Source organism: Polistes dominula, unplaced genomic scaffold (genome assembly GCF_049000335.1).
Source record: "Polistes dominula isolate Pdom_NZ unplaced genomic scaffold, Pdom_raw_medaka contig_73, whole genome shotgun sequence".
In the NCBI taxonomy this organism is placed as follows: domain Eukaryota; kingdom Metazoa; phylum Arthropoda; class Insecta; order Hymenoptera; family Vespidae; genus Polistes; species Polistes dominula.
In genome coordinates this window covers 1284886-1298246 of record NW_028300951.1, presented here as the reverse complement: position 1 = coordinate 1298246, position 13361 = coordinate 1284886, and the positions used below count along the sequence as shown (strand labels likewise).

At 26.6% G+C, this 13361-nt stretch overlaps 1 protein-coding gene across 2 annotated transcripts in view; it reads left to right on the top strand.

The window, feature by feature from the left end:
* Positions 1–11622, top strand: part of qless (decaprenyl diphosphate synthase subunit 1 qless) — a 35301-nt gene extending 23679 nt beyond the window's left edge. For both annotated transcript variants that reach the window (XM_015327995.2, XM_015327996.2), the window contains exons 3-8: positions 3488–3624; positions 5954–6095; positions 10560–10649; positions 10743–10874; positions 10974–11168; positions 11294–11622. In XM_015327995.2, the coding sequence (XP_015183481.2) occupies positions 3488–3624; positions 5954–6095; positions 10560–10649; positions 10743–10874; positions 10974–11168; positions 11294–11515 (918 nt within the window). In that variant the 3' untranslated portion in view covers positions 11516–11622. The remainder of the gene's footprint in view (positions 1–3487; positions 3625–5953; positions 6096–10559; positions 10650–10742; positions 10875–10973; positions 11169–11293) is intronic.
* The last annotated feature ends 1739 nt before the right edge of the window (positions 11623–13361 follow it).

Genomic DNA, 13361 nt, shown 5'->3' with positions numbered 1-13361 from the left:
ATCTAATAAATAATATAAATATTCATGAATAAATATTTCATCGTATAAAACTTGGACTCTCTAAAGAGAGTATTAATTAATTAATTAATTAATTATTTATTAATATAATTCTGGATCCTTTGACGATATTAAATGAAATAATTTATTAAGCCCCTTCTCGAATTTATTGAACCAGTTGAGTGTGGAATTTAGTTTGAATTAAAGACAAGCAACGACGTGTATACACGTCGAACGCACTTAACTGATTAACAGATTAGATATACCACCATTTTCAATATACCTATTTCTATTGCACTAGTCAAAATGATTGGTGTATAAAAAAAAAAACAACGTGTGAAGTGAAACCTTCAAAAATCTAAGTTTCGAGAGAATGAAACGACGAATGCACAGTTTCAAGAGTAAGATAATTGTAGGATTTATATTATTATAATATTATTATTACCATATATAATAAAGATCATTGGGGTATGGTCTCTGGGTGGAATAGCTGATAAAATGTACACTTTTCCAAATTGAAGCAATAAAAATCGTGGCCCTTTTGCTTCGTTGCCTTATCCGTATACAGGTTCCGTTACCTCGCCATCTACCGGTTCGTTGCCTGAACTACCCATTTCTTTTCAAATCACTCCTTACTCTAAAGAAGTTTTCACTTCAAAAAAAACAAAAAAACAGACCACGCACACCTTCTTTCTTTATTTGGACCTTCGGTTTGTTTTGACCTTGTACTTTTGTCGCATTCCTACGTGTTTATCTCTGTTTATTCTTCTACCTTTCTATCGTTCCTTCCTAGAAACATTTCGTGTATCGAAATAATATGTGTCCACGCTTTGTAATATACAGTCGCACACAAACACACACAAAATTTGACAAGGTGTCCAGCGTATGTTATAAATAACAACAGTTCAAAAACCTTCCAGAATAATGGGGCGCTGGTATAGGCAAAAGGTTATGGTATGAATGTAGCAATGGTAAACAAATTGAAGTATGCCGAGTTACAAAAAAATGTAATATTATTAGCGATTAAAGTAATTAATTATTGAAAATTTTCAATTACTTGCGTGTAGTACAAAATAATGTTGTCAACATAACCTTAAAGAATTATAATAATAAAACGTGTAACTAGATCGATTTATATTTTATGAACTATGAAATAGTAACGTTTATTGATTTTTTTTTTATCATTTAATTTTTCTATGAAAAAGTATGTGAATAAAATAACAACAAAATAATGATGGGGTAAAATTTGTTGTTGCGAAATTTGTCTTTTTGTTTTGTTTATTTCTCAATTATTTGGCGCTTCGTTTAAAATTTACCCTGAAGCTACTGTGGCGCCGCCACCCTAATTGATACTCCTTACCTCTATCCTCCATAGTTTTGCGATAGAAAACAATCGTTTAACCAAAATGAAAAAAAACAAACAAACAAACAAACAAATTGATTAATGGGATGACAATCGTATAGATTTTATAAATGGTGTGAAAGAAGCTTTCTATGCATGACATTCCGTGCAGTAAATATTTATGCAGTAGAGATACTACGTGCAGATACGACATATGCTAGTTTTAAAATAAGTAAAAGTCTCGGTCATATGCAGACCGTGAAGCCGTGAAACCGAGTTTGCTTTTGCTTGCTTGCTTGCTTTCTCATTCGCTTTCGGCACGAATTCGGTTTGATTCAAATCACGATAGTAACATTGTTCATTTTCTAATTAAACTTTTAGTAAACAATCACAAAATTTGTTCTGTATAAAAATGTTGATTTCATTTGTACCTAACCTAAAAAACAACACTTTATCAATTGTATGGAAAATTTCAACACAAAGTTGCATTTGAACACAACTCTAGGTCTTTGTTACATTCATTTATTTAGAAAATAAAAAATTCATTTTATTTTAATATTTCAATATTTATTTTTTCATTTAATTTAATTTATATAAAATAAATTAAAAAGAAGAAAGAGAATATGAAATAAACAAAGAAATTCAATCAAAATTATACAATCTCACCACCATGTTTGTTCTCGTTCATCGTTAGATTTAACAATTTTTAGTTTTTTTTTTTTTTTTTATTTTATTTTATGTTCAAATTGAAGATGATATTTTGACAAATTGTCTATGTATATTTAAACATTTATAAACAGAAATGTTTCTGTTTGATCAATTAAATATTTTTCTTTTTGCTGGTTGTTTGTTATAAACGATCGATCGTAAATTGTAATTTGTTGACAATTTTTCGTCAAATTTATTAGATTTTAATTAAAATTATTCGACACTCGTTAAAATTTACAAAAAATTTAATTAAATAAAAAATTATTTAATATTTTTAAATAAAAAATATATTCAATTTGATAGACTTTATTTTCGTACGAAAAATATTCCATTTATTTTTTTTTTTTTTTTTTGAGAGAGAAAAAGAAAGCTTATCTACTAAACGATAAATTATTAATTTATGAATTTATCATTAGTTTATAACTTGTTATTTTTTATATTAGAAAAATAGAACTGAAATAGAACCAAATTATAATATTTGGAAAGAAAATTTCAATGACATTGAATATTTCGACTAAACACAATCCAAAATGAATTATTAATTTTTGTGTTCCCGTTTAAACAAGCACATACACATGTACACATACATACATACATACATATATATATATGAATTGAATTATTTCACCTTGGATGTCTTAGAAGACTATAGTTTCCGTTGACGTGATTAAAAGAGGTAAACGGAACATTTTTTTTTTTTATGACGTAAGCTTACGAAACTCTCGACGAGTATGTGCGTTCCTTTCGAACTTTGGCCAAATTCCAGGCCGAACTTTCATCCTGAACACGATTAGAATCTAAACGATTTAATGTATCTCTCTTCCTATATAATTGCCTTCACCCCTTCTACCCCTTATTTATTTATAATCTTTCTTTCCGATTTGTAAGTTGTTAAGTTTGTTAAAACTTATAAATATATTGATGGTAATGCATTTGTTTAGGTTTTATTTACTACTTTTGATTAAAACTTATAAATAATATTTCTAATTAAATAATTTAAATAATAATAATAATAATAATAATAATAATTATTGGTAATACATTTGTTCAGATTATGATTGTTATTTTGGTTAAAATTTATAATTAATATTTTAATTAAATAATTTACAAAAATAATACTAATTATTGGTAATACATTTGTTCAGGTTTTATTTGCTTACTTTTGGTTCAAACTTATAAATAATATTTCTAATTAAATAATTTTAATAATAATTATCACTGATAATGCATTTTTTGTGTTTAGGTTTTAATTCTTTGTTAAAACTTCTTATAAATAATGTTTTAATTATATATATAAATAAATAATTGAAATAATAATAATTATTGATAATGTATTTATTTATCATAATGATGATTACATTTGTTTCGTATCTTTTAATATATTTTTAATAATAATAATAATAATAATAATAATAATACACATGATATTATTTTTTGCAGATCCTTGACAGATATTCGATGCAGGACGAATTAAAAAAGATAGCAAAGTATTATTTTTGTGGAAAGGGAAAAGCGATAAGACCAACGTGCATAATCCTTATGTCACGTGCTTTAAATTATCATAAGGACGAAACGACGTGAGTATATAAAATATTATTTATGAATTATTTATTGAAATTTCTAATTAAACACATCGATTGTATAATTATTTACTTATAAATCGTAACAAAATTTGTCTAATTACATTTTATTATTTTTTTCTTGCTGTTGTTGTTGTTTACAATATCGTTAAATCAATCTATTTACGTAATAAAAAAAAATATATATATACTGAATGGGTACGAGTAAGAGAGAACACAATTATTACTCGACTCGCTACAAAAATAACTTTCTAAAACTTTCCAAATTTTTCTACAACCATATACAGTAGTGTATATATATACATATATATATATATTATACTTTAGCATTTTTTTATTTTTTTTTGCGATAATTCTGTTACCTGTTAAAATATGTTATAGCTCGTATAAAATTTATATATATATATATATATATATATATATATATATATTTAAATATATAATTTTTATTTATAATATTTAATGTAATTTAATATATTATAATTAAATTAATATTTTTAAAATTAAATTTATAATATTAAATATAAATTATATAATATTATAATAATATTATTAATTATTATAATATTAATTAATATTTATAATAAATTATATAAATTATATAATATTTATAATATATATTTACATTATTATTATTATATATTTTATATTCTAATATACACAATATTGCAATTTATTATATAATAAATAGAATGGCATAATAGAATTGCATAAATAGAAAATAAAAACCTTATTTATATTATATAATAAATAAAAATTGTCAATCCAATAATTATATATTATAAAGTTACTGAAACCGTAATAAAAAAAAAAAAAGAAAAAAAGAAACGAATAATCAATCTCAAGTCATAATTCTTGAATGTACCCACATTTTAAACAGTCGTCCGCCATTGATATACAAATTGATAAAAAATCAAGATTTTAGGGGTTGTTAGTGAGGAAAAATGAACACCTAAGAAATTATCTATAACTACGATAATTATTTTACGACGATAAAATATTGTATATCACAACACGATCGTTATGAAAGAGACAACGGTATGGATCAAAAAAAAAAAAAAAAAAGAAGAAAAATGGGCGCACAAGGACGCGTAGCTTTGAATAATAAAATGAAAAGTAGTTGAATGCGGTGAATGGAAAAACTGGAGTAACAACGTGGGTCGATAAAAGTTACTATATTTAATGTATGATTAATATTATTACAACGGAAGTCACGTTTTATTGGTATAGGAAACACAGACATGATTTGACGTATTGTAGATCATTTGATATATATACATATATATATATATATATATATATATATATATATATATATGATAATTGTCGATGTTTAATCCTTGATTTACATTTGAAGTGTCAATGACACCAGATTAGATGCATCTCTTGAATTTTTTTTTTGTTTTTTTTTTTCAATTAAAATTCAATTTGTAGAATTCTTAAAAATTATTTTTAAAAAAGTTAGGTTAAGTCACGTAAGTTGTAGATTATTATAATAATGAACACTTCAATGGTAGCTTACACAACATGTGTGTGATAGCTGGAATAACTATATTATTTGTTTATTATTTATTTATCATTTTATATATTTGATATGATATACAATTAAATGTAATGTTAAATTGTTCTTGTTTGATGTTAATTTTTTTTTCGTAAATTTAACTAAGTTTTATTCAATTAATTCTTCACCATACAAAGTTGACTTTGTAAACGTGCGACCATTTAAGTGTTGTTCATTTTACAGTCGATTATTATAGTCAAGCAATAGGGGCACGGTTAATAATAAAAATGGGTGCTCCTTTAAAAAAAAATAAAAAATAAAAATAAAAAACAGACGACAAAAACCCGTCTGTTGATTAACTCGAATAAAATTAAATAAATAAAAAAATGACGTAAATTTATTGGGATCTCTAGCACATGAATACGCTATCTGGTGGCTAAATTCAAAATTAAAGTAAATTAGTCGAATTGCTACGCCACGTCCCTGCCAGAGATTCCAATATTTCAAATATTATATTTTGATTAAATCTGTGTGTGTCTGCTTGTGTGTGTGTGTGTGTGTGTGTGTGTGTGTGTGTGTGTGTGTGTGTGTATGTGAAAAGTGTGTCAGTAAAAAAAAAAAAAAAAGTAACTCGGAAAAACCCACCATTTTTTTTTTTTTTTTTTCAAAAGACCAGTGTATAAAAAGTTTCAACAAAAAAACTGGAAATGTGACATTTTTTATATTATTTTCTTCTCATTTTTTATTTGTTTCTTTGAATATTTTGTTGTTGTTGTTGTTGTTGTTGTTGTTATTATTAATACACGACTTGTTTATTTTTTTCAGCACTTTAACGAACCTTCAACAAAGTCTTGCGATGTACGTAGAAATGATCCACAATGCATCGTTGCTTCACGATGACATGATCGATTTAGCTGATGTTCGTCGAGGGGCACCATCGGCAAATGTTCTTTGGAATCAACAACAGGTGTTTAATCAATTTTCTCTTTTTCCATTTATTTTTTCTTTTTTCTTTTTAAACAATATAATGTTCATACTTTATTTCATTTTCATTTGGGGGCTGGGAACTGGGGACTGGGGACTAGGAACTGGGAAGGGATGTTGACCTTCCGATGTATTCTTTGAAATCAACAACAGTTTGTTCACAATCAATTTGTTTTTTTTTAAACAATATCATTTTCATAATTTATTTCATTTTTATTTCGGGGACTGGGGACTGAGGACTGAGGACTGAGGACTGGGGACTGGGGACTGGGGACTGGGGACTGGGGACTAGGGACTGGGGAGGAGTGTTGACCTTCCGATGTATTCTTTGAAATCAACAACAGTTTGTTCACAATCAATTTGTTTTTTTTTAAACAATATCATTTTCATAATTTATTTCATTTTCATTTCGGGGACTGGGGACTGAGGACTGGGGACTGGGGACTGGGGACTGGGGACTGGGGACTAGGGACTGGGAAGGAGTGTTGACCTTCCGATGTATTCTTTGAAATCAACAACAGTGTTCACAATCAATTTGTTTTTTTAAACAATATCATTTTCATAATTTATTTCATTTTCATTTCGGGGACTGGGGACTGGAGACTGGGGACTGGGGACTGGGGACTGGGGACTGGGGACTGGGGACTGGGGACTGGGGACTGGGGAGGGGTGTTGACCTTCCGAGGACGAATTTCTTTCTCTCTTCGTTAAATGTATTTCCGAAATAGAGTCAAAAATGGAAAGAGGTCAATGCGTTTCGTGACGTGCAAGTTAACATGAAGTTACTTTACTTGAAGACCGGAATTGAATTTTGTGAAAAAGTTTAAAAAAAAAAAAAAGAAAAAAAAAGAAGGAAACACACACACACACACGAAACAACATTTCTTTCATAGTTTTTTCATGAATTGATGGTGTCAATGAAAAAAAAATCTTTATACATCCCTTGAATTTTTTTATTGTTTTTTTTTTTCTTTTTTGAATTAAAATTCAATTTGTCAAATACTCCCAAAAATTATTCAATGAAATTTTTTCAGGGATTTTGTGATTGTGATAATTATTATTATGATTTGAATATACTCGTAAGTGAAATAGGAATATGATAGAGTCGGACATGTGATAATTATCAGTCACTGTAATTAATCAATCACGTTATTTCGATATCAATCGATTTATGCATGTAATGCATATACATATATACAGTAGTAAAACTTGTTTATGTATGTATTATCTGTAGCATCAGATATTATATGTATTATTAATCCTTACAGTGCTATGAACGCATATATGCGTTTGGTCAAAATTACCACAGTAATTACGCGTGTTTGTTAATATGTTAATATTAACAAACTGGACATACAATGACGTCACCGAAACGTCAAAAAATTGTTTTCAGCTATTTCTGCTTTATGAAGTATCACACGTTACAAAATTATTCAATTATTAATTTATAATATTATTTAATTAATTATCAACCATATTGAATTTGATAAAAGAGCAATGTAAATTTCCAAACAAAAAACATTACACGCGTATTTTATTTCGTATGTCAAGTGGTTAATGTAAAATCATGGAAAATGATTATATTAATTAATTAATAAATTATTTTCTTCGTAAAAAAAATATTAAAATTAAATGTATTTAGCATTGAAAGGGTTAAAACTGACAAACTTACGAAACAGAGGCGCGTGTCATCGCGTAAGTGAAAAAAAAAAATGAAACTTCTTTAGCATTGGTTTGCAGTTTCTAATTGCATAGCGAACACCAGTTGACAGTAGTAAATAGTTATATAGATAGTAGTAGTAGTATAACTTATTCGTAGTAGAGGAGGACATTTTTCCGCGCCTTCTACGATTACGCGTCCCATTGCAAAATGCATGCATGCGCGCGCGCGCGCACACACACGTGATGCATTTACTGGCGTTGAACTCACCGAAGAAGAGTTGTTGTTGTTGCGGTCCCAAAGGAAAAGTTCTTTCGTTGGTTCCACTAGGCGCGGTTAACCGTATCGTATTATTATTATTTTTTTTATTATTATTGTTATTATTATTATTATATAGATCGTTAAAATTGTTTCCTTTTCTTTTCTTTTATTTTATTTTTTTTGTTTTAATTTTTTTGGGGAAGTGGAATTTTGGAAAAATGACAGGAAAGAAATAAAAGAGAAAATATGTAAACAAGGTGGAAGATAGGACGATGGTGGAAGGGAAACTGAAAGGGAAGGGAGTGTAAAAAAACTTCAAAATACAAAAAGGGGGTCGATATGATGCCTTCATCCTTCTCTCTTCCTCCTCCTCCTCCTGCTCTTCCTCCTCCTTTTCGAATAAATCGCGAAACGAATATGCGTCTAACGAATTGCGTAATGGAGTCATATTATTAACGAGACGCTAATCGAGAGAGTTGTGTTGCTCAAGTACACGTATATAATACTTATCGTTATGTTACTCCAGAGAACGTCAAGGCCGTATCGGTATGTCATCCTCGACTCAATTCACTGGTGAAAAAAGTGAAAGAATGGAGAAAATAAACGGACAGATGGACAGACAGACAGACAGACAGACAGACAGACTGACGGATAGACGGACATACTAACAGAGAAACGCGTAATTTGTAATTCTTTCTTGACACGTTGTGAAAAAGTAAGCCGTAATTCGTGCCAAAAATAAAATCACACGAAGAAAAGGAAAGAAAAAGAAAAAGAAAAAAAAATCAGCAAGCACAGGGGAAAACGTTTTTGGTTTGTTAACTAATTTCGTGATTTTTGTTTTTTTTATGTTTTTTTTTTTTATCGTCTCTACATCTTTGTTTTCTTTTTTTCGTGACAAAAAAAAAAAAAGAAATCTGACGAAATATTTTATTTTTGTAAGAGTGTGTGAAAGAAAAACACAATTTCGTTTAATTTGTTTAATAATTAACACATATGAAATTTGTCAAAATGGTGGATTTCTTTTCTCTTAATTTGGTATTACCAATATCTAAAAATAAAATAATATCATTAGTTTACTATATCAATAATAGTTTGATTATTTGTTAAATTAATTATTAATTATATACAGTAGACATTAATAAATTTATATTTATTAATTTATTATATATATAATATATACTATTTACTATATATAAGTAAATTAATAAATTTATATTAATTATATTTTAATTATTAATTTATTATTACTAAATTATATTTTAAATATAATTTAAATAATAATAATAATAATAATATTTATTATAATTTATATTTATATTTATATATTCATATTAATATATAATAATTAATTTTACTTTCCTCTATTGCCATTTATTTAATAATAATTCATATATGGTGGGTGAGAAGACGTATTAATAAACAATTAATTAATTTTATATTAACCTATGACAAAAGTTAATCTATTTTGAACAATGAATTAAAAAAAAAACAAGAAAATTTATGAAAGAATGTAAAATTGTGTAAAATAATATAAATAAGATGCAACACAACATGTGTATAATAATAATAAATTATCAATGAAGACATAACTCACGTAACGAAATTGTTTATAGTAAAACCGCGAAAGTCTTTCGTATTTATTCTTATCGTTTATTTTTTTTTTTAAATCTAAAATACAAAAGAATGGGAAGTTGGTTTACGATCGAAAAGAAAATGTGGTAGCTCATGAAAGAAAAAGAAAAAGAAGAAGAAGAATAAGAAGAGGTCATGGTACGTTTGTTTCGTTGTTCGTTGTCTCTCGAATCGCGCGTTGACAATCGTCGTCATTTTAAAGTTTCACATCCGGCTATGTCAAAAACCACTATCATTAAACACCATCATGAAGAGGACGCCTATTTTTCACGCTTTTTTTTTTTTTCTTCTTTACATCCTCTCTTTCGAAAAATATACTACTTTTAACGAAATAGGTATTTATCTTTCTAAACATACACACGTGCTCGAGTGTGTATTACGAAATATGAAAAGGAAAAGAGTTACTTTTTAAAAAGAAAACAAATACATTTCATATTCTATAATATTAATTTTCTAATAATAATAAATAATTATCATTTATAATATTAAATTTTATTTAAATATTATAATTTAATATTATATATAATTAAAATGAAAGAGAAAAAATTTGTATTTATTAATTTAATAATTTATTATAATAATATATATATATATATATATATAATTTATTAAATAATTAATTTAATAATTTATATATATATATTTATTTATTTATTTATTTATGCAGGATTTGCTTAGTTGTGTATATATTATAAATAATTTTTTCATACAATAATAATACGACTATAATTAAACCTATAAATATTATTTATATGGGATAAGATATTATTTCAATAGAAATAGACAATAGATTATTAACTACCCTTATAAATGAGTAACAGAGGGAGAAAGTTAAAATAAAGATTGTAATATATTACAAAAATATAATTGAACTTTGAATGTATATTTCAGGTGGCATTTGCTGGGAATTACATTCTCGTGGTTGCTACTATGTTACTTGCTCGTCATCAACACAATGAAATAACTATTACACTTGCTGATGTATGTAGAAATGAATTTTTTAAATAAGAAGAAGAAGAAGAAGTACATTATATGAAAAGTCATTTAATCATTTGAAATATCTATTATATTTAGATTATATCAGACCTGGTACAAGGTGAAATGATGCAACTTGGTTCAAAGGAGACAGAAAATGAAAGATTTGCTCACTACCTCAATAAAACGTTTCGAAAGACGGCCAGTTTGATAGCTAACTCTCTTAAAGCGGTAAATTAAAAATAAGAACATGAAAATATACAAATAAAAATGTAATATATAAATATAAGAAAATGAATTTTGTATTTGATTGTATATTTGATTTCGTAGACGGCAATAGCAACTGAGATGAACGACGAAATAGTAGAACTGGCTTATCAGTATGGCCGAAATATTGGAATTGCCTTTCAATTAGTAGATGATTTTCTAGATTTTGTTGCATCCTCTGCAATGATGGGCAAAAAAACGGCAGTCGATTTGAAACTCGGCTTGGCTACTGCTCCAGTTCTTTTCGCTTGTGAAAAGGTAAGTAATGATAAACAATTGAATTCGTTCGTTGAAACAAAATTACACAGCAAGTGTTTTATTACATGATCAATCTAATTTGTAAATTATATAATTTAAATAATATTGTTCTATTAATTTTCCAGTATCCAGAACTCAATGCAATGATCATGCGTCGATTCCAAGAACCAAATGACGTTGAGAAAGCGTACGAATTGGTACACAAGTCGCACGGTCTTGAACAAACGAAATTTTTAGCAAGAAAACACTGTGCCGAAGCTGTTAGATTGATTCAATCGTTAGCCGAAAGCCCTTACCAAAAAGCTTTGATAGTACTTTCCGATTTGGTTATCAATCGTATTAAGTAGCATCGTATATAATCGAATTACATTGATTTCAAAATGGCGCGCTGCTACTCTAGGTGATATTGGTTGGTTTAATGAAAAAAACAAAAAAACAAAAAAAAACAAGGGGGGGGGGAAAAAAGAAAAACAATAATATTAATAATAATAGACATAATGCTAATAATAATAGTAATAATAATTATTATAACGAAAACGAAGTAAAATAATTAAAAAAAAAAAAAAGAAAAAAAAAGAAAGATAACAATAAAAATATTCAATATCCACTTTAAAGAGGATAGAGATTATAAATGATGAAAGATGTTTAAGATTAATCTCTCATCGAGAAATGTTTTTGTATCTCCAAAGGAGATAATGTTTTTGCACGCTGCATCGTCCATATAAGGATTTGTTGTAATGCACACGTATATTCAAAGTTTAATATATATGTTAACGCGAATTTGAATGCGTACAAAACGCAGATGATGCTCAAAAGTTCATTAATATCGATAATCATCATCGACACAGAGTTTATTTTAAGATGTAACATAATGTTTTTTTAAAACATTATTCACAATTATATTTTACATATTATTATAATAATATCGGATATGGGAAGAAATCAACGACGACGTACCTAGAAAAATCATTCATTATTATAACAAAAAAAAATGACAAAAAAATATATATAAAGAACAAAAATTGAATTAGAAAAAAAGAAAAAAAAAGCAGAAATATATTATACAAATAGATCGATTAAAGAAAATATTCTTTTTTTCTTTTTTCTTTTTTTCTTTCGAATAAACTTCAATGCACATATTATATTCTGTCGATTATTTTTCAACTCGCATTTCTGTATTTTTGAATAATGTCAAAGGACAACAATTGTATCACTCATTAAGTACCTACTCCTGTGTGTTTTATCTTTTGTTTGTAATACGAAGAAAAGAGAAAAAACACCGTGTCTAATGCTTTGTAGTACACGCGTATCTTTTAATAAAATTAAATAAATAAATAATAGAAATAGTAATAAAATGCGTTAGCGACGACGAGCCTTCCTTTATTTTTTTTTTTTTTTTTTTTTTACGATTGAATTGAATAAAATAAAATAAAACATATGAATTTCAACATTTATAGAAACGACAAAAATTCTTAAAAAAAAAAAAGAAATACAAATAAAATATTGAGAGGAAGGTATTCGTGTAAGCTAATTCGCGTAGAAAGTACAATCTGCAATTAAGCACGATATAGTGTGGAGAATATCAAGCCAAAGAAAGCCTTCTGGTCTCTTTTAATTCTTTCATCACTTGTTGTTCGTTGTCAATGAACGAATTTTATAATAAACATGAAGTACTTGTATTCTCCTTTTATAGATTCAGGTTTTAAATGCGAAATGTATTTTTTGTTTTTAATTTTTCTTCATAAAATTGCATTACATGCGCGCTGACTTTTTGCCTTTGCAAAGGTCGAATATTTTATCAATGTTTAAAAAACAAAAACAAAAACAAAAACAAAAATGTTGATCGAAATAATTATGATTGACAAATATATTAGAATATATTAATATCTTATGTACGATAATAACTTATATTTATAAAAATAAATTTATGTATATAATTGTTATAAGATTGCAAACCGTGTTATAAACTAAACTAAACTAAACTTAACGATTGAATAATAAAATAATAAATTAAGATCAAACTTAGATTTATCATAGATTAATATTTACATTTACGTGTAAGACAAAAGTATGAAACATTAATTATTATTTGATTTATCATTTATCATTAGTGATTAATTCATAAATTTATTTAATAAATATTTCATGACAAATAGAATTATATATTATATGATTAATATTACGTAAATGTAT